The sequence below is a fragment of the Anser anser genome (genome assembly GCF_964211835.1).
Source record: "Anser anser genome assembly, chromosome: 3".
NCBI classification, from domain to species: Eukaryota; Metazoa; Chordata; class Aves; order Anseriformes; family Anatidae; genus Anser; species Anser anser.
Window position 1 is genome coordinate 114,779,533 of NC_139722.1, and position 22,446 is coordinate 114,801,978.

The 22,446-nt window shown below is 35.8% G+C and overlaps 1 protein-coding gene across 17 annotated transcripts in view; it reads right to left on the reverse strand.

Annotated features, from left to right (window-relative positions):
- Positions 1-2,625: 2,625 nt before the first annotated feature.
- The window catches only part of CCDC88A (coiled-coil domain containing 88A), a 100,631-nt gene continuing 80,810 nt past the window's right edge, over positions 2,626-22,446 (reverse strand). For 4 of the 17 annotated variants that reach the window (XM_083832325.1, XM_083832324.1, XM_083832314.1 and 1 more), the window contains exons 25-33: positions 22,031-22,123; positions 21,621-21,835; positions 17,604-17,687; positions 16,382-16,585; positions 15,991-16,062; positions 15,362-15,448; positions 14,930-15,010; positions 13,216-13,481; positions 8,716-11,546 (exon numbers count right to left, since the gene is read on the reverse strand). In XM_083832325.1, the coding sequence (XP_083688451.1) occupies positions 10,530-11,546; positions 13,216-13,481; positions 14,930-15,010; positions 15,362-15,448; positions 15,991-16,062; positions 16,382-16,585; positions 17,604-17,687; positions 21,621-21,835; positions 22,031-22,123 (2,119 nt within the window). In that variant the 3' untranslated portion in view covers positions 8,716-10,529. Of the gene's footprint in view, positions 6,189-6,743; positions 6,844-8,715; positions 11,547-13,215; positions 13,482-14,929; positions 15,011-15,361; positions 15,449-15,990; positions 16,063-16,381; positions 16,586-17,603; positions 17,688-21,620; positions 21,836-22,030; positions 22,124-22,446 lie in introns of those variants that run through there. The other 13 variants (XM_083832317.1, XM_083832316.1, XM_083832315.1 and 10 more) reach the window with 13 other exon arrangements.

The window sequence follows — 22,446 nt, forward strand, 5'->3', positions numbered from 1 at the left end:
AGTAACTTAGTTGCACTACAGAAAATGTACTTGATTGTCTACATTTTTAGCTGCATTTTCACTCTCATGGTACCCTCCCTTCAGAACTAACTACTAAGTCTTCTGGTAATTCCCAGATGACGTGACTACTAATGGCTGCATTAGGGCAGCATGCCTCTCCAAAACGGCAGAACGCGAAGGAGATGTCTGAAAGCAGAGAGGGGTGCAAATTCCCAGGAAAAGAGCTCTAAGGAATAATGTTATTGCAGGTTCCTGTAATTGCAGTGTTACCTGGTGATTCCTGGGAGGAAAGTAAATACAGCCTGGCACTGTGTTCACTTTTGTGTGCAATTTCTACTGGTTCATGTGGAAGACGTGCATATTCTCTGCTCCACTGTAGCCTTTTAACCAGGTGCCTATACAAGTGGAAAGAACAGTATGACAGCAGACATACTTGAGTTTCTCCCTTCAGGAGAAGGGGACTGAACATACAAACATCCCCATGTTTAAAAGGTTGTGGGGAGGCTGATTTTGCTTTAAATATATGATATATTTTGTATAGAAGAGTACTATCACAAGAACAAGACCAGCACATTCTCAACATTGAATTTCTAATCTTTCTCCTCTCTCCTGCCTGAACAAATAAAAATCCCTTCAAAAGACTTTCTTTGTATTAAGACAGAAGAAGCAGAAACTCCATGGAGTCCAGCAGAAATACTGTGGTAACAAGTACCCACTAAAAACCAAAGACACGGGAGCTGTGAAAGTGTGAAATTTGAAGATGACAGGGAAAAAGGGCTTTTAAACACAGCCTAATGAAAGTGTCTGTTGTGCAAGAAAAATGCCTAAAAGGCAAGCAACAGGGTAAGCACAGAGAAAAAGGAAAAAAATAAAAACAATCAACCATATAAAAGGACTATTTGCTACTGCATCATGCTGAAGGATGCAATACTAACAGTGATCAAGGGAAACATTTTAAATAAACAAAAGGCAAAAATCACCCAATTTGACTCATTCATTATATATGGCCACTCACTTCATTATATATGGCCAAGGCAATTCTAGGAGCTGAGAACATCAACATCGTTCTCCCACGCCCCACTGAAATCTTGAAAATGAATAACTTCCATTAACTGAGTTAATTAAAAAAAAAAAAAAAGCTTCTTCTAGGATAAGACAAGGTATTTCAAACATTGTTAACATGTTTTCCTTTATTTCAGCAAGATTTGGCACCTATTCTCACAGATGTGAACAGAACTACAGCATACTTCATGATATAGCAGTTTAAGTTCTCCTTGTCTACTTTGGAAAGACAGAAACTGATCCCATCTATAATGGCAGTTGGCTCAAATGAGAAAGAAGAGACCTAAAAACGCTGAACATATAGAAACCTGTATAAAAGTCACAAAAAGATGTCCAGATACATGTGACTGTATACTTTTTGTTAAATGAAAGACTGAAAGGAACATCTGTTGTTTGGGAATACTAGATTGATTAATGGACTGCCCAGGGAACTTTGGGTTGATAGATGTGTTACTGAAATACCTAGATATTAAGATACAGTCTTAGGCATCTTTAAAAGTGAAATTTATCTTACCCTCTGCCTGCCACTCACTCTCCCTTCCTTTTAGGGTTTCTTCTTTGTGCTACCCCCAAAATCCTTTATCACTTCCAAAAAGAACAAAAAAAATAGAGTAAATGCAACTTGTCAAGTTTAAAAAAAACCAGAATTTAAATGTCAAAGATGAGTTTAAAAGACATGCACAATAGCAGTTTACTATGCTTCACGAATCTTAAAATCTGTACAATTTAAACTTTAACTACCTTCATCTTTAGAAGAGATTCTGAGACTTGTTTCAGCAAAAATAATGACCAAGCAAAACTAAAGCATCAAATACTAACTTGGCAAATATACAATGAGTTCTTATTGTATTTACTATGAAATTAGTGTTTTTTTAAATAATATTAAAATAATGTATAGTTAAAAGCTACACAGATTTTTACAAATAAGCAACACGAAAACAAACTACACACCGTCCAGAAAATTTCTGTTACAGTTTTATAGGTTTCCTTCCAGAAGAAATAGTCACTAAACACATTACCGTCAACAATGCCATTACTTAACACCAATATTCTTCCAGTAACATCAGTTTCCAGAAAAAGTGTGTATAAATGTACACACAAAATAAGAATAAAAATTATTTGGTTCGGCATTTTAATAACATCATTAATAAATGTATACAATGGCAAACATTAAAAAAATCAGTATGTAAAGGAAATTACAGTTTTAAATAAGAGCTTTTTAAGTTTTGTTTCACACCTAGGTACATTCCTTTAAGGCAGTTTTATTAATATCAAAGCATTATTTACATATACATTATCATCTACCTCTAAGAATCATACATGAGCTCCTTTGTTGAGGCTGCATCATGTCTTGGAAAAAGTTTAAAAATAATACATGTTGGGAATGTTACTAAATCCTCAACAGACTACCAGCAAAGCAAATGAAAATTATACATTGTACGGTATTAAAACATCTTTTGTAACCTTGAACTAACAGTGACACATTTGGCAACTCTTAACTCTTGCTGAAAACAGCTATGTACTCTTGCTGTAGGCTGCCCAACAGCTGCTGTGTTACTCCTCTGGGAGTCCGTGCTTCAAAAAAAAGGGTTGTGGCTCCCGAATTATATCCTTGGTTTTGGTTTGTGTTTTTTTTTTTTTTTAATTTTATGGGCACAGACTGGGAAGATTAAGTGTGTTATGTAAGTTTTGTACCAATTCAGAAAGGAAAAAAATCATCATCATCATCAGAGCACAGAGAACATCCGGTCAGCTCTTCTGCTCTGAAACCTCTCCGCAGAAGAAGGTGCTGGGAATGTAAACCCGGTGCTGCTTTTGGATAATTCAGTCAATACAAACCAAAATCCCACTCTGGCCTCTGCACTGATGCAGCCTGAGCGCCTTGAAACCTGCTCGTGATGGCGCAGATGGACACTAGCCAGGCCTCTGGCATGCAGATGCACCTACGCTAGGCTGACCTAGCGGGATGCATTCTGTTGCCTCGCCCTCAAATTCCTGCTGATTCTCTCAGGCAAGGAAGATTTGCCGAGGTTTTTGGATAAGGGGATTTCACTTTCAGTACATGTCATCAGTTGAATAGTAATTGTAATGTTTGTGACTCAACATCCTGGTTGTGACTGCACAGCCATTCTTTAAGATGTGATAATATACAAAAAGCAAGCGTAGGAAGCTGTGATGGGGTATCTTGGACAACTTCAGGAATATAAAAAAGAGCTAATAAATGAAGAGTCAGGAGATGCCCCTGTGAAGGAAATGGCACAGCCACATGTGAGAGCACAATGTTACGTGTGCCCAACAATGTTCCCTGCAGAGAAGCGTGCCATGCATCAGTCATGGCAACACACCATTCTCTCACACATTCCCAGGGTCTTTGAGTACATGGTATACCTAAGCACATACAACTGCACAGATTCTGTGAATACAAACAACATTTGGCACTAGAGGTTAAATCTGTTAATTCAAGATACACGTTCTTCTAAAAATAGTGATGCTACTTCAGTCAGGGTTTAATAGTTTGAAATGCATCAGTCCTCTGTTGTTGAGGAGAGCTTCTGGAAGAATCCACCAACAGTCAGACCCTGAAGTGAGCCTGAAAAGTATCAAAATTCAGAATTGGAGACGCTTTCCTAACATTTACCATATTTCAATTCTCTTTCAGAAAGAGCTGTGCTCTTAGTAAGGGCTACTGACATTACCAATTTCATGTCTACGAAATGATGCAAAGGCAAGTGTCCCTCCAGAATCTATGGCTATGCCACTACTGCAGTACAGGAATGGCGCAGAGATTAGGCTTGAGACCAAGTTCTTATTGCTTAAAGTAATTTTCTCCTAGAGCACACCAGGGCTCTGCCTGGCTCACTTGGTACTATGGGAGAAACTCAGCCATGCCCTGAGCTATGAGGGCATACAGGAACACCCAATTTACCTGCAGTACAGGCGTGCCATGACACATCGTGCCTGTTCTGGCCACTGCCATACATCCCACCTGCCCCTCTGGTGACATCTGGTAGCTGTCATTGCACAGTTTGGAGTGCTCTGAAACCTTCCCCAAAAGGTCATATTACCAATTACAGCATGGGAAATTATTCCATATGCAACTGAGCTCAGCCTGCCTATAAAAACATTGTGGAACTGGATTTCAGGAATACTCTGAGCTTCAGATCACTCCTGGAGCTGCTGAACACTGTTCATACTCTACAATTCATGATGCTTTCACTGATGTCAGTGAACACCTGGACATGGAGAATAAGGGGACCAGAAACAGATGCTAGTATGAGTTGGTAACCAAAATAAACTAATTAATTTAATAAAACACCAAAAACATCTTTAGAGGAAGAATGGAAATTCTATATGGTGGAAAGCTGCTAAATCCGTCCTATTTTCACTTAAGGCAGGGGAGGGAATAAAATTCTCTGTGGAAACAATCTCAGGCTGAACAAAGTGTTTATACTGCAAAACTAATGTTTTGATCTAGATCTTTTAACACTGTCATAAAGAAAGTATTTCAGAAGGAAGTCATTTAAAGGAAAAAAGACAATTTCCCATTCTAAAGCTTATTGAACTCCTCCTCCTCCTCCCCCCTCTGCTTTTGACATAATTTCAGTAAAATCAAAAAATGACTTTCCAATATGCTTTTAAACCTGTTGAACTGCATTCTCTCTCCAGTGGAAAATGATTCGTTTTCAATTGTCCCTGAAAGCTTGAGACTTGGTAAATGATAAAACCTGTAAGCCTCAAGAAAAAAAGTTAAGTTAAAGAAGTTGCAGTGGCTGTGTCACACCTTCTAAGCAGCAGTGTGATCAATCTCCAAGCAGTCTGCAACTCAAGTTCTGTGAATATTCAAGTCATGCTTACCGTAAGCAAACAGAGGAAGTTAGAGGTGAACGTTTTCTACACGCCTGTTTGGAAGACCTGGCACTAGGAGGTTACACAGTTAACTTAACCCTTTAGAACATAAATATGAATGTACCTACTGATTTGTAATATAACAGAATTACACTGACTTTGTGTCTGTTTCTAAGTTCATGTATGCTTCCTTTGAGCTCCCTGCAAATGCTTTCAAGACAACAAATGTATACAACCATTGAATGTACCAATTACATTTGCTGACTTTAATATGAATCAATAATGAACAAAAAGTATCTTACTAATAAAAGATAACCTTAAGGGAAGGTGACTGTAAAATGCATGATATTATTATTATTTTTTTTGCCATCAAGAAGCCTCCTAAGCCACAAACAGCTCATGTCAAAAGACGAACAATAAAAGAAAAAATTAGTCAATACATAAACATTGTAAGACAGTCTTATCCTGGAAATGCCATTTGTTGAGAACAGCCTTATATTAAAATAAAAGTTACAGAAAAGTCGCACCTGACAATTTCCTGTCAAGAAATCTGAACATACATAGGCAGAATAACTTGGGAATGTGAAAAACACAAATGACAATTTCAATATAATACGATTATCCTATGACTCCCACTTTTGTTAGTTATCAAATGTTTTCATGTATGTAAACAAATTTTTCTCTTGCAGTATGCAACAAAAAAAAATCAGCATAAACTTTTTAAAGAGCAATTTCATGCAGATTATGCTAACCAAATAAGGCAGTGAAGTGCCAGTAAGCTGTGAGGTTTTTGTATCTGTATATACAGTCACTTTCAACAAAATACTACAGCATTTATTTTAAATTTACAGAAGTAAATATAAACTGCAAGTTATGTTTTTTGGCTAAGTATTAGCAGAAGCTTAAGCAAATCAGTGGCTAATTTCATAAACAGAAGATTAAAAGTTTTTTTTTTTTCTTTTTTTTTTCCTGGAGTAATTCTTGAGACCTTAAAATTCTTGGTCCTTAGGGAGATGAGAACTGTCCTTTTTTCAGTAGATCTTAACAGTGCAATGTGCAATAATTCCTAAGACCATCTACAAATTTTCGGCAGTAGACTCCAGTAGAGCTCCTTGATTCAAGGAAGGAAGGTAGGTAGGTAGGTTTTTATTTCTTGCCTGCTCTAGTCACGAAGAACGTAAAAAAATCCCTTAATTTTTATTAATGATTCCTACAGTCGCTGTCTTGTTTACTTCAGAAATAAAGGCTTCATACTGAGATACTGAAGGACACTTTTCTCTCTGTGTTCAGTTAAAAGGTAGAAAGAGAAAAGAACATAAGAAAAGCTTAAAGTGTAGAAGTATAAAATACAGAGTTAAGTCACTAACAGAACTAACAGCACTAACAGCATGCATCAAAGATGTTTTAATGAAGTCAGGAGAAGGACAGAACGCCAAAGATAAGCTTTATAAAAAGGCAGTTTCCTCATACTATTGAATGCTTTATGAAACAAAAATGTTTTGTTCAACTATTCTTTTAGATTTATCTAAGAACTGATTTCAGTATTACTTCTTAATCTGATTTTGTTGAACTTTCTTCAAGAGAAATTTGAAAAATAAAAATAAATGGCATTTTTACAAGCAAAAGGATTAACAGACTGAAGCTCCCTATCTTGATAGGCAAAATAACTGCTCTAAAACAACCTGTTCTGGCTTAACTAATAAGCAAGATAGATGCCAGTTAAGCAAGCAGTATTTACATCTGGTTAATGCCATGTGCACTTTTTCTCATATGTAATGCTGTTAGTTTGTTGTAAATGAAATTAATCTCATTTACATATTGGGCAGGAAACTCACCACTTGGCCCACATCTCATGTAGTGGGTAATAGAATTAGGAGCTTTGTTGCTCCCTAGACCTGCATTTTGAATTTCTGCTTTCTGGGATAGCTTCCACATCTGCAGAGAAAAGCATTTCATATTATTCATTGTGTTTATCAGGACATGAAAAAAACCCTCATGCATTAAAATACATTCTACTTATTAGTAGAGCAAAAGGATATACAAACTTTTTTTTTTTTGGTAAGAGGAAAGGACAGACAAGAGGGACAGAAGAATAATTCGAAGCACCTACTCAATTATACTCATTAAAATTCATCTTAGCATTTAGAATAATCAGATATTATTTTCAAAGCCACAATCACATATACTTAACTGTGATATACATTAACCCTATATTTCTGCCTGTATGAAAAGGAAAAACATCATATTTAATCAAGATTGACTGAACTTAGCTGAGAACTGAACTCTTCTTTGTCTTTTTTATCTGCTAAATGTTTACGGAAATGCTCACATTCAATTCAGAAAAGCCGTAAATTATCTTTGCATGCAACAGCTGAACATGCAAAATGCAGTATCTCGGTTTACTATTCACTTAAAGCAAAGCATCAAGCAAACATTTAACTGCAAGCAAATTATTGAACCTGAACAACAAAACCTTCTTTGGCTGGCAGCCACTATTTAGTGTTTATAATTACCATGCAAATTCCTAACATCATTTTTAAAGGCAACAGGGACCAAGAAATGAGCAAGCGCATTTGGGTTTTACAGTTAGCCACCTGAATGGCCAAGGAGCAGCAGTGACCAGATCTAAAAGGAATTTCACAGACTCTTCCACTACCTGTGCACAAACCAACAGACATCCATGATGTATGTATGCATTGTTAATGTGTAAAGACCAAAAAAGGACAAAAAATAATCCTTTTTATACATGAGAATATTTCATATATAATAAACAAAAGCTGACAATTTTTTTTTCAGAGACATTAAAAAAATCCCATGCTTTTGGTGCTGCAGTGGTGCAAGTATAGGAGCACAAAAATTATTATCCTCAGAACTGAAATGTAATTCATTACAACTTTATAATACAATTCCAAATAGTAGCTTGAGTTGGACAAGATTATCAAGAACTCCTGTAAGAGGACATGAGGCACTAGTGTTCGATGACACTAGCATTCAGTTATACTGAAGCCCTTTGTATTAGCAAAAGCAGCTGTTCTAATGCTGCTCCCTCCTTCCCTGGCATAATGCAAGACACAGGCTTTAAAGGCATTCACTATCAGGTATAAATATACACTATCAGACTTCTTTTGTGTGTGGAAGTTTAGTGCTGTGAAAAGAAATGAAACAATGCAAACAAGTGCTCTGTGAGCAGTGCCAGGAAAAAAAAAAAAAACAACTTTTTTTTGATGCCCTCAAAACAAGCTTTTAAGCATTCTCCCCGTGAAGTTAAATTTCTCTTTAGATTGGCCTTGCTCATTACAACCGGGGACCGGGGCTTGTGCTGGGAAGTTAATAAACATGTATCTGGACACAATATTGCTATTTTTTGTAGCTGTGATAGTCTAAGGGCCTAAGCAAGGTAAGGCTTGCACACACGAGAGAACAGCATGCTTGAAATCTTATCCCATTTCTCAAACAGCAGCAACCAATTTAAATAGAAGATACTGTCTCTAGCTACAAACCTTCTGATCATCATTAGAAGTTTTGCTGCAAGGCACAACCTTGCAATCAGTTAAGCCAAAAAAAAAAAAAAGATACTGAAAGCATGAGTTTACAGCGCGTACTGTCAGAGCTAAAAAGATTTTCTCTAATTTCTCAACTTACAAAACATAGTATGAATGTGTCACTTCAGATAACAGCACTATTCATCTCAAAACTAATTCAAACACATCTGTGGATTACAGAAATGAAGATGAATGATCTGACCCAAATCAGAGTAAAACGCATATGAAATTAAGATTCTGCTTCAGATTTTGGATCTTGTGTTTGTTTGTTTTTTTTTTTTTTTGAAAAGGTGAAATAATTTTAGAGGCAATGATACAGCAATGATTAGCAGCACATGGTGGACAATGATGAACTGAAAATTTTCTCAGCCCAATAATAATGGATGCCTGCAAACATGGTAAAGGATAGCTGTTGTATTTTGAAACAATGAGTTTGCCCTCCACAGAATGTGTTTAAAACATCCATTTTTTTTCCCCATCTTGAAAACTAGTTGAAGCTCAGGAAAGGGTTACCTCTGCACTTTGTTAACAATTCTGCTGTATGAAATGGAGATTCTAGAGACTTAACAACACATACAATGTCTGCTGCTTTCCCTCAAGGAACTGTATTTCTGCAGTACTTCTACCCCTCCTTAGTTAAATGTGAAGGAATTGAAGTGCAACTCATGCAGCAGTACCATGACTGCCACAAAACTGCTGGCAAAATAAATTCAATTGGAAAAAATCAGAATAGGGTATTTGTTATTTCCAATTAAGTATTTTTCCTTTATATATATATATATATATTTCATAGCCCATGTAATTTTGAGCTGCAACTGTCAGTAACTATTTCCTCTCAAAAAAAGCACCGACGTCTAAAACCTTATGGAATTATAGCTTGAGTATGGCACAATTTTAATCCGTTGTTTATCATTGCAAAGTTTCAAGCAATTGCTTGAAATAGTGGCTTATTAAGTAATTACTTTTCAACATTAAATTCCAGGTGACCAGCTAAACAGTAATGAGTTATTCACTTAAGCATTCTTATAGTCCTATAATTTGGTAAGCAAATTTTAAATTATTTGGCTTCTGCAGCACTAATATTTAACACAGTTTTTGTTATTGTTGCACCTTGTTTTCTATTACATGAGCGTTACTTATAGTAAGAAGAAAAAATGAATTTCCACCATAATCAGTACAAGTTTTTATTACCATACATCACCCGGAGTCTCAGATAACTGTGTTACTTGACTCCTACTGAACAGCGTACCTCACCACATTTGTACACCAGACGTGGAAAAAACAATGCATATGAAAGGGAAACGGTGGAAAGGGTCATTTTATCATTGCAAGTGCTGCACACTGTTTACCTCTTAAGAATTATCATTTATGTTTAGGATTATGAATGTTAATTGTAGTTACTTATTAAAATATTTGAATGTTAATCTGAACAAGGATGCATATCTGTTGTGCAAGGTAAGTCATTGAATTATTGGGCTATAACTTGTTCCACGTGCAGAGTGACACACTGGACGTGGCAGAAATGTTAAGAGTGAGATACTGAAATCTCTCTAAATGAAATGCTAATGAAAAGAAGCATTTTTGAAAGGAGGAAAAAAAATGCATTTCTACTCCGAATACATAATCAACATATTACTGATGCATCTGAAAGCACGAACACAACTGAAAAGTACTGTCTTGGACCAAAAATTACGTAATTCACTGTGCCGCTTTTGGCGATGCAGCATGCAACTGGTTTAACATGCATTCAGTTACGTACAGGAGGAAAAAAAACAAAATATTTGTAATGGATGACAAATTAAATATAGCTTGTATTATAACGAATTTTAAAGGCATGCAAAATATACACAGTGCAATTAACGTTTCATGCAAACTTTGGTGAAATTACAATTTTACATTCGAATACATGCTAGAGTACACAGCTGAACTTTGTGTCACTGTTCTCAGAAAAAACAACAACCCATAGATCTAAAAGCAAATCACTTTTTCATTGTAGTGAAATTTTTTATAAATCCAGTGGACATTGAAAAAAAATCCTATGTCATATATGATTATATATTTAAAAATACAATTTTCTTTTCAGACACAACCATACTCATACCACACAGTTTTATTATCTTCAGAAACGAGCAGCGGGGGTTCAGCCTCACTAGTGGTTACACAGGTGGTAGGAGCAAATTCACTAGTTAGAGCTGACCGTAGGTCACTATGATCAGATTTCTGATTAGCTGAAGGCTGTTCTTGACTTTTCAGTACAGATCTAAATGTTGACAGGTTCGCCTGATCAGTTTTTGATGCAGACCTTGGAGGCAATCCACTTATATTACTAACTAATTCAGTGTTAAGGGATAAAAATGGATGAGCCACAGTAAATGATCTTGTGCTATCATTGCCAGATACACTGACTTTATCATTAAACACATTTGTGCTTAAAGTTTTCTCATGAAAATTTGACCTTTCCATCCTTGGAGTCTTAGGCACATCAAAGTTACATCCTAAATTACGTGGTTTAACTGTATTAGCTGCATCACTTTGTGGAACACAATCTATTCTGTAAGCCACACAGTGCAAAACGTTAGGGGATAACTGATGTGCTGAGTACTCACTAGATGTTGCTGGAACGCTTCTGTCAGCGGTGGATGGCGCTGGATCAACTGAAACAGGTTGCCTAATATCCTTAGACAAAAAATCATGAATGCTTGTCCTTCGAGTAGTTCCTTCTGCTGTAGAAATTACGCTGCTTGCACGAGGTAAGGTAGCATAAGGATTGCAATCTCTTGATTGTCGCTGTGATACAGTTGCTTGCATTTTTTTTTTAACTGATTTGGTCTTCCCTTGAGTGCCTGATGTAAATTTTATTGGAGAGCTAGTAAAGTAGGCATCTTCAGTTTTACGGAAGCTGGGCCTTACAAGTTGTTCTGGTTTAATGGATCGTCCATCTGAGAAATCAACTGTATTTTTTACGCTTAACGACCTCACAATACCACAACCAGCAGATGCCTGTTTTCTTAGCTTTTCCTTTCCTGTCAGCTCAGCAGACTCAGATAAACTTTTCATTACTTCATCTAAAAGATTCTCTTCACTTGCAGATTTCATCTGTCAAAAATATGAAATGTCTTATAAATTCATAATTTCTAATTTTGACTTTTCCTTAAGCAATCTTCATGGACATAAAAAAAATATTCTAAAATATTTTAAAAAATTCTCAGAACTGTAAGTGGTATTATAACGTAAATATTTAGAGTACACATTGATGAGTTTTCTGTACAGGTTACCTACAAGCAAGTACTTTGAAAACTAGGTGTCAGAGATATCACAAGTACCTGGAATTAGCTCCCGTAATACTGAATAATCCAGTAAATCAGAAGTTGAAAACTTCAAGTTCATCTTCTCACTCACTTTCCCTCTGCCATCACCCATCGATAATTTGCTAAGCAAATTCATATGTGCTATTATTTTAACTTATACTGATAATATGAAGCTAAAAGCTTACATTCTCTACATATTCAAGTAATAAAGACAAGAATCTTAGGAAGTAATACAAAGCACATAACCTTGGTGCCTTAATTTGGATCAGCTGGTTTTCAAACTTCTCTTTTTGGAGAAAAGACTTCAGAAATATAAAAATAAGTTTTCAGTGAATACTATTCACAGACTCAGAGAAAGACTTCAGTCTTTCAAAATGGTAAAGGGGACAATTTGGAAAAAAGTTTTAAGCTAAGATTATTAAGGAAAGGCTCTAGCAGAAGGGTGAAGAGAGATCTCTTGAAGAGCCGCCTTCCAGCCCGAATTATTCTGCGATGCTATGAAAGGGATTTTGTGATTCCTGAACAGCAGTAGACTGACTTGATGACTCAGGTTGTTTCTTTAAGTTCTATTTCCAGAACTGTCTAATGCTAAAGGATAATAAAAGTAATAATGGTAATTCTCTTGCCAGAGAAATCACAAGCGATACATAATTTTAAGTAGCTAACAAAAAATCCAGTGACCTGTTCCAGATTCAAGTCATGGACTATGCTAATCAATTCAGCTACGAATATGTATGTTTCCATTATAATTGTGTAGTTAAAAATAGATGGAGTCTGATCCTTATTCTTGATAGGCCCTAGCCTCAGTAACTAATTTGCTTTACCCTAGTGGACATCTAGGCTTAGGACAGATCTGCTTGAGAACTAGTGATGAAGAAATTAGAATACTGGCAGAGACGTGATTGATTCTGAGCTTCTAACAAACCTTCAGTGATTTAGAGAAACATTGTCTTATTCCTTCCAGATTTCAATCAGCTCGATGGTCAGGTGTTTAGGTGTTTTGCCCAACAGAGTTAAAAAAAAAAAACCCTTTATCTATATCTGTACATATATCTGTATATATCTTCCTTTCTGTTAATATAAGACAAATCTGACAATAGCTACTACTGAAGTCAGTGGCTGAACTGGAAGGTGAAAAGTAAATTTCCTTTGAGTTTATGGTCTTCCATCTAAACTCTGGTGAGTGAGTGTACCATGCATCAGTACACTGGATAATTTTGTGCAGTGGAGATTGACTTTCTCACCTAATTCAGCACCCTAGAAAGAGTGAAGCTGCAAAATTCCAAACTGATATTTATGTAATACAACAAGTAGAGTTCATCAGGATACAGTCCACACTAGTACTAAATGTACGCATAACCAGAACCTCTACAAAGTTTTAAAGCAATTCTACACGCTTTAAGTACTCTATTAATTCTGTAGCCATACATGGCGTAGGAAGTAGTTTTTAAACTAACCTCGCTTGAGGTACTTTTGTTGCTTTCTTCTAAAAACTGCTGCAGGGTAACAACTTCACTTCCAGGAGAACCGTTTTTGATCTGTTTTCCACGACTATCCAGTGTTTCGGGTGTTCTTTGCTGGAGCACAGGACTAGACCTTGTATGACCTTTCAAATACTGAATAGGACTGCTGCTGCTGCTAGACCAAGCCTCGTGTTCATGCAACAGACTAAATTCTCCACTGCTGTGACTTTGCGGCCTGCTTTGATTGTTAACCACACCTGCTTTTGGAGTAAACAGTATTAAATATCCCGTAACAAAAATATATGAAAGCTGTTAGTATAACCTTACCCAGATTTGAACACTTTCACATTCAGTTAAAGGTAATTCCATTTAGAATACTTAAAAAAAAAAAAAAAGAAATCTAGTTGTCTTATATTGCTCAAACCAAATATGAGTACAATTTCACTCCCCTGATTTACCTCTTACAGCTTTTTCAACATGACATAATAGCTTTTGAATAAAAACTACCTTTACAATGTGAACCACTATCTACATAACATTGTATTCTGTGAGGCCAAACGTATGCCTCCATTCTTGTTCAGCATGACTGTGAAGTACACATTTTAATGTACTGTAAATGAGTTTTACATTAAATGAAATACAAAAGATGGAATGCAAAACAAGTATTGTCTTCAACATGGTTTTTCAACAAGAACAATTTTAGAATGTTCATTCTCCAACAGTTTCTCCCATTACTTCTAGTTTATTACAGCTGTTACCTGAAGGAGGCACGTGGCATTAAACGCACAATAAATTCTACAACACCATTTCTGCTTGTTTTTCAATAATTGCAAATTGCTTAGAAAATGCTGATGAAAAAATCAAGTATTTCCTATTTCATGTTACTCCTGGGAAATGAAGTAAAGTTTGAAGAACAATAAATTGTTTACAGAAGAAATTTCTAATACTTTATATGAACTAGGGCATGGACTACCTTAAAGAATTCTTTGTAAAAGGGATTAATCAAACAGAAAAAAAATGACTAAAAATCTTAAGCTAACATTCAGCTCTCAATTTCCAAACAGATATTGTTTTAAAAATGTAAGTCACAAACATTAAATGGATCTCGAATTGGCAGTGGTTTACATACAATGGTCTCCAACTAATAATAATTTTTAAAAAACTTGTTGAATGTCTATTACAAAAAAGTATGTCAAGGCTAATAATATATGGAATTTAGAAAATATTGCCAAATCAAGGAATGTTATTAATCTTTTAAAATCAAAACACAACCATTTGCAGGACAGTATTACATAGACCATTTGTGTGTTTTGTGTTGTATACCATACAACTTTACAGCAGCAGTGCACAGATGTTTGGATGCTAGGAGAAAAAGCAGAGTAACTTCTCTGTTTAGAAATACAAGATTTTAACATAATTTGGGGGGGGGGTTCTTATTGTGCAAGATTGTTACTTTGTAAGCTTTGGCTTGAAATAGTTTGAAACTCACATGGCAGTATCATCATTTGAAAATCTATTAAAAATCTAAGTTCTAATACTTGTATCCTTTCCTAATTTGGGGAACAAAGGCTGTGGTATAAAAGTGCCTAAACAAAAAAACATGCTATGTTGTTTTTTTCATTTTTGTTGTTTTGTTTTTAACCCATATAGACAATCCTACAAAGAGTAATGGAAATGAAGCATGTATGTAAATTCACCTACAGCATACCTTTGACTTCATGGAGTGAAGCATTGTTATTGCTATTGCTAGTGGATGTTCTGCCACTATCAAGGCTGGCTGGTCTGGAAGCTAAATGGAAAATTAGGAGATACCATGATGAACAAAATTTTAGCAGATGACACGGTACCTTTACATTCTGATCACAGAATGCTCTGAGGCAGGAATCATGCACTATTTCACAGGCTGAGCATGCCCATTGTCAACAAAGTGGTTTCTTACAGATCAGAAAGCGAAGGGATTTCCAGGCAGTCCAAGAGGACACTTTAGAAAAGGGCACTACAGGAATAGTAAGGTACAAGGGAGAGGAAGAGAGAAATAGAGTGTACATTTAGAATTGAAACAGATTGGTTAGTGGGAAACCAGGATTTTACAGGTGAAAGGACTGGCATGCAGAAAGCTGCTTGTGATTAGGTCACTTACAACAGATTTGACAAGGAACCTTGCACATTGTTGAAATGCCACGAACAGGAGGAGCAAGAGCATCTGCACAGTTAATGTCCTGTACTCCTATCCAATACAAGGGAAATGCACTGTTATTATCTTCAAAAATGTTTATTGCTCATACTAATTTCAAGTATTTTTAGAAGAGTTAAAACTTCACTTATTACAGCTTTCACTTCATAGCTTTGCTTGAAGGAACATGTCATGATTTTATAAAATATGGTACATGATAAATTTACATTTCACTGAACAATAAACATTGGAAAAGCTGGCCAGATTTCAATTTTTTATTTTTTTTAAAGATTGGAATTGTAATAATGATTTTATTTTACTATCAAATCCAAATACATTTTTAAAAGGCAAAAAAATTTGATCCTGTTCAGATGCACTTCATAGATACTTTCTACTGGAGATATAGAATATCTGATAGTATTTAAGAAGAAAAGATAGTACAAGCAATAATCTGAAGAAATGATGTTATACATTCAAGAGGTATGCAAATCACATAAAACATGCTCACTCATAATTATACCATTCACGTTTTTTTAGACCTTATTCACATTCACATAATATATCCTTAAGTCATTTAATTAAAATTCACATCTTACCATGAACTCTTGATCCTGTACTAGAATCATCACTAATACCTTGTGGACTTACATCTTCAAAGGATGTAGTATCTATACACAGAGACATAAAAACAGATGTAAAATAAAATAGATTATAGGCGTATTTATTTCATCATCTAAAAAATATATTAAAATAATCGTCAAAGAGTTTTATTTATGTAACATTTTGTAGGAATAATCCTGAAACGTTTTGTAACTGCAGTTAATAAACCTGTTTAGTATCTTATCACTGGAATTCAATTATTCAGGTTGCCTTTTTTTTTAATTATTTTTTTCTACAAAATGAAAATATAAGTAAGTAAAATGAAGATTTATAGGAAATTGCTGTTACACATAGACACATCATGGTGCAAAAAGCTTCTACCTATACCTTTATTATTTAGCAACTGCTTGGATCTGAAGCCTGTAGAAGAGTTGACAGCTGCAAAGTTGATAGCTGTAGTAGAGAAGGCCATAGCTCCCAATTCTTTTCTCCTTTTACCCGCAGATATATCATCAGGACCCTCCAGATGCTCAGAACTACCTGTCCATTGTCCTCCTGCTAGGACCATGGACTGCACCAGGTCATTCATGGCTGGGATGCAAATGAAAGCAAATGATCAGCATGGTCAATGTATTTGCTTTTGTTCTTATCTTGTATTGCAAAATGTTTGACAGTTTTCTAAGCATTATAGCGTATAGAGTACTGCAAGGTACAAACACAAGATCATCCACGTTATAACATGCAATCAGCTCAATGAATGAGAAGTGTTGTAAGTCAGAGACTTCTCTGAATTCAGTATGGTTCTTTAAACTGATTTTATTAGGCATAGTCGTCATGCTTGTGCTGCAATGATATGCAATATATATGTTAGAAGCCTTGATATACTGTTTGCAATGATAAGATGGAATGAATAAGGATAAAACGGGCAAGGTGCTAACACAACTATGTCAACAATGACACGGGATCCTTGAACAGTGCAGGTTACTGCAGGGATATTGTATTTTACATAACAAATAAAAAGATCTGAAAAAGATGACTTCTGATGATATTCACCTTTACTTTGCAAAGACAGAAAATTATCCACTACTCTTGAAAAAGTAAAATAAAGTAAAACAAATCAATACAACATTTTGGCAACAACAACTGATGAATACTTGAAGAGTGACAGACCACCATACAGCCTTGCACTACTTTTTCTACACTTTCTTTAAACAAAAAAATTGCAGCAATTTCTGAAGGCTTATGAAATGTGTAATTTAGAACTACTGATGTTAACACAGTGCACTGTAAATTTATATACACAAATGTGTATATAGACAAATATGTATACAAATACATGTAATCACAATGCACTGAATATATATATGTATGTGTGTGCTTGTGCATGTAAATGTGTGGGTACATGTGTGTGCACATATGCACATATATAAGGTATTCAGTGCCAAGGTTTAAAAAAAGAAAAAGCTCCAGCTCCTTGTATAGTAGCAGGACTTGCACATTGCAAAATAGGAGGAAAAATAAAGCGCAGTCCAGGGAGAGGTTAGTGAAAAATTAGTAATGGAAGCCAGTGTAGCCATTTAAAAGAAGCTGAACTGTCATAAAGTCTTACACATGGAGCGACGGTAGAAGGCCTTCATTTTGTCTTTTTCCTTCGGTCTGTTCCTCAAAAAGGGCAGTCTTTTCAGTGCAACCACTTTTATGTCATAGCATGAGGAAAAACGGAAACAGGGAAATGAAAGAAAAAAAGGGAGAAGAACAGATGGAAGTTAAATGTTGAAACTAAGGACAGAAATGAATGTCTGAGTTTAAGCTATGTATGCTATGCTAAAAACTATCACTCTCATGCTTCTGTGTGACAATGAAATATGAAAACTACACCAAAATATGAAAACTACACTATGAAAACTTTAATATACTCAGAAATGCACCGAAAATAATGGTGAAGAGTGTAACACAGTTTGAAAGTCCTAACTACCATCATGAAAAACTAAACGCAAGTGCTTTGCAGATTATAAAAATTGACTGTAATTTTTTTTACTGTGAAAAATGTATTTCTTGAACATAAAGAAAAATGTGAAGCAGAAAAAGTTCAAAATGAAAGTAATCAAGTATAAACTATACTTTAAAATATGAACATATCACTATTTTTTGAGAATAACTTTTGTAATTTTTTGCCCATTGTCTACAGCAGGAAACAATCTTCATTTGTTGTATTTTTTGCTTATTACTAATTTTGATCACTTACTGTCTTCTTGAAAAATTACATGGACCTTATGCTCAAATAACAATGTTTACTTGCACACTGATTTTAGTATTTTACTGAAATACCTGTAAATCAAATCAAACCTGTAATTAGAAAAATAAAATAAAAATGTATTGGCTGGAATGATATACACCAATTCTTTGACTGAAAGAATACCAAAGATTCAAAAAAAATAGCAAAAGAAAATCCAAATGTGAGTGTTACTGCTATATTTTAGGAAGGATAAAGGAAAGTTAAAACAACATATAATTACAGGAGTTAAAATTTCAAGTAGTAATAAAAGATGGGGAGTGGGAGGGGGAAATCACACATTAATCTTGTCCTTAGGTTCAGTTATTCTCCATTAGTAACTGATTACTGGCAGACACCTGCATCTGGAAGCATCAGGTAAATGTGTCAGCTGACTGTCAAGTATACAGGAGCCACATGCAAAAAATTAGGATATAAAGATCCAGGAAGAAACAAAAAATGGAATTATTGAGAAATTCTTATTTATGCAAATGTGAAAGCAGTGTAGAACAATCTATCAGCCCAGGAGCTGCTTATTTTACCTCCCTGAAGTGACTTTTCAGGACACATGCTTTGTCATTTACTTTTGTTTTCTACTCAGCCAATGGCTTGTTATACAGCCATTTCTGTTTTATACAGGAGTACATATATACATATACATTTACGAGTGCACATGAACTACCTTGAAACAAATACCCCTCTCCATCACATTATTCTGTGTTAGCACTTAGAACAAGCAGTCTACAATGCTATGTAGTCTTCAAGCAGCAGGCAGTAGTCCAAGTCAAACCAGAGCAATACCACGCTGGGCAGCCCAATATATTTCTATTACTTCCACAAGGATGAGATGTGTCTGCTACTGGTACTATTAAAAGACGACAGGCTGAGTAACAGCCTTAATTCCTTGGAATGCTGTTGCCAATCTGAAACACCTGAAGTGGAAGCTCAGAAAAGTAATCCGTTTTTCTCCACAAAAAAAAATAAATTCCACTTGCTTGCCTTGAGTTTTCTATGCAAAAGCTCAGAATGGTATCCATCCCCTCCAAGAGGAAAGGCTCTGCAGAAACCAGATGTCAGGTCCACAGCGCTCACCTGATTCAATCACTGAATACAGATGTGAAAAGCAAAGGTGAAACCCTGCAGTCAGGAGCATCCAGCATTCACACTGCTTGCAGGGTTTTACCAGTGCTGCAAATGTTCCCAGCCATACAGGCAGCCCCTCATTTGAGAGTACCTCTGGAAACAAAGAGCTTCAAGCACTCTGTGAGCAGATGAAAACAATCTCAGGTGCTGTCTTCCTTTTTCAACAGCATAACCTTGATCTTTGCACCAAGATCACCTGTCTTTCTAAGAGAACAGGTCTCTTGAAAACATCTGCATGAGAGTGTCCTGTATTAGGAAAACACTCTGTCTCCACTATCTTCAAAAGAAAAAAATCTACAGATTTCACATAGCTAATTATTTATCAGTCGTGGTAGCAGAGTAATACATTTGGACATCCATATCTCCTCACCTCCTCTGACAGAGGTTAAGGGATAGGAAATCTTTATGTCACAAAGATCATTAGAGGACAAAGAATAACATAGCTTTTGAGAGCACCACTGATTTGTGTCACTGGCTGCAGTCTGGGGAATGAAAATTACCTTCTCTTGCTTCCTGAAGGATACAGGAGGATTTTCCATCTCAACAGTTCCTGCTGGGACCACCTCCATTTGCAGACACAGGCGATCAGTGTGGACCAGAACCTGTCCCTTCCCTTGGTGCAGACTGCCTTCAGTCAGTGTGAAAAGCTACAACACCTGAGTAGTTGCTTAGACAGGGGGCAACTTCCTGATTTCCTTTCTTATAGTTTTTTGTTTTTTTTTCATGGAGGCCACTACTTAGAGAATAGAAAGTAGCCACAGTATCATGGTATTTAGGATTTACAATCATTCTAAAAGAAGAAGAAATAGACTGCAAAATGTGTACCACTACTGGTTCTTTTCACACTGACATATTCTAGTCCTAACTCTGTGAGACACAGACTGTCTCAGTAAGATAGTCAGCACTGAACTGGCACCTAATTTATCCAAATTCTGTCCAAAAATATGGTTTCCATGGTGACGTGTAATGGAGGAAAGCTGGGATTCCGAATTAGATCAGCCCTTCCAGTTTGCGCATAAATACACCGGGATTAAAAGGAACACGAACAAGGCCCATACAGTACAAAATTATTGAGGTCTGAAAAACTTCAAACTTCTTTTGAGGGTTAGCCACCGTTAACTTCAACCTTGGCTCTATCAAGAGGAAAAGTGCTTTGAGTGTAGCAGCAGCATACTCAGCTGCAAGGTCCCAAGTATCAATGCAAAGAATATTGTCACATAAAAGGGCCCTTCCAGACCATAAAATCGTTGATGCACCTGACCTGATCCAAAGCGTGCACACTGTTGATTCAAACACACTTGTAAACATTCGCTATAGCTTCAGTCAGTTCTGAACTCCGCAAGACTTCCAATTTACATTCCAAAAGCCACAGTTGTGCTTCTTTATTCAGAAGTACCTGTTTTGAATCTTTACATACCACCCTTAGGCTGAAAAATGCTAAGCTCCCCAAAACTGACAAGTTAGCAATGAAAGCAATAGTTTACCCTCAAACTTAAATTTTAATATTTAAAATAAATCACAACTCTGATTTAAAGTTTTCCTGAAATAGTGCTTTTAGATGCCTTAAAGTTTATGTAGTAACCTTAAAAGAAAAAATACAGCATAATAGCTTTAATCATTTTTAATACAGTAAATTCATAGCTGGCTCAAAAATATTGATCTGATGTCTTGTGAAACCCAAGACATAAAACTTCCTATTGCATACTCAGCATCAAAAAACTTCATCACTGATTTTTTGTGATGCTGGAGAAACATCTTCAGACAGAAGATCTGTTTAGGATCTGAAGGATGGTAGCACAGCCACGGCTTGGAAAGCACTTTCAAAGACAAGGGGAAGGATTCATGCTGGGAGAAGAGGGAGAAACAAAATACAGTGCTTGTGGTGGTATCTGACAATCTATACAAAATTCTGTTCACCTGACACAGTAACACTACCTACTTCATCTTACCTAACTAAACATATTTTGACATCTTTATTTATAGCTGCAGAAATGCTAAAAAAAATAGCATCTGCCCATACACTCAAGCCTGCATGAAGTCAGTATAAATTTGTCACTAATGAGAAAATCCAGGCTCATTTCCTAAAGACTTTCAGAATTATCTGTAAAAAACCTCGAGAACTCATAGGTTTTCTCAGCACCATTTTTAAATATATCAAAAAAAAACATTTATCTGAGAAGTATTGAAAGAGAAATGTTCTGCTATACTCACTACTACTCTTTTTGGTTCCCAGGGTCTGGCCATCTTCAAGAGAATTTGAGCCCACTGAAGAACTATCTTGACTGTCCTGGTGGGGCAGCTGAAGAAATCCTTCACTGGATTCTGAACGGGTAGGCGTAAGGGTCACAGATTTCAAACGTTCTCGATTAGCATCCTTCTTGGATTTTATCAGCTTCTTCATCTTCAGAGCAATCCAGTTACCCCTTCTGTTATCAATAAGACAGTACATTTGTTGCATTTATAGTACATTACTTAGGTCTTCATATTTTTCCTAATTTGTATGCAAGAACAGACATGATTCTGCTCCTCTGAAGTTGAACAAAATCTTGTCTTTCAGACAGAACAGAATGGGTAATTGTGTTTTAGATTTGTGTTTATTTTTATACAATATTCATCACTACCTTCTTGGTGGAGATGGCTCATAAAATTTATACTGATCCATTATCTTCTCTTCCAATTTCTCCTTCTGTCGCCTTAATTCATTTAGCTTGTCACTGTAAACAGAAATTAATGATAATGTATGCTTGGAAAATGTATATATAACATGTGAGTAACACGATCCTCTGGATATGTTATCTGAAAGCTGTAGGTTTTCATGAGAAATTCTTACGTAACAGCTGTTTCTTATTGGAAAAAATCAAGAAAGTGAGATAAAGAAAACAAGCATTCTTCTGTTTAACACCACAATATATCATTATAAATATTTCCACTAGCTTTGTTTATTATACAACAGAAGTTTGCCTTTTTTTTATTTTTAGTAACAACGTGCACATGGGCTATACCAGAATCATTTACAAATATAGCATATTTTCTCTCA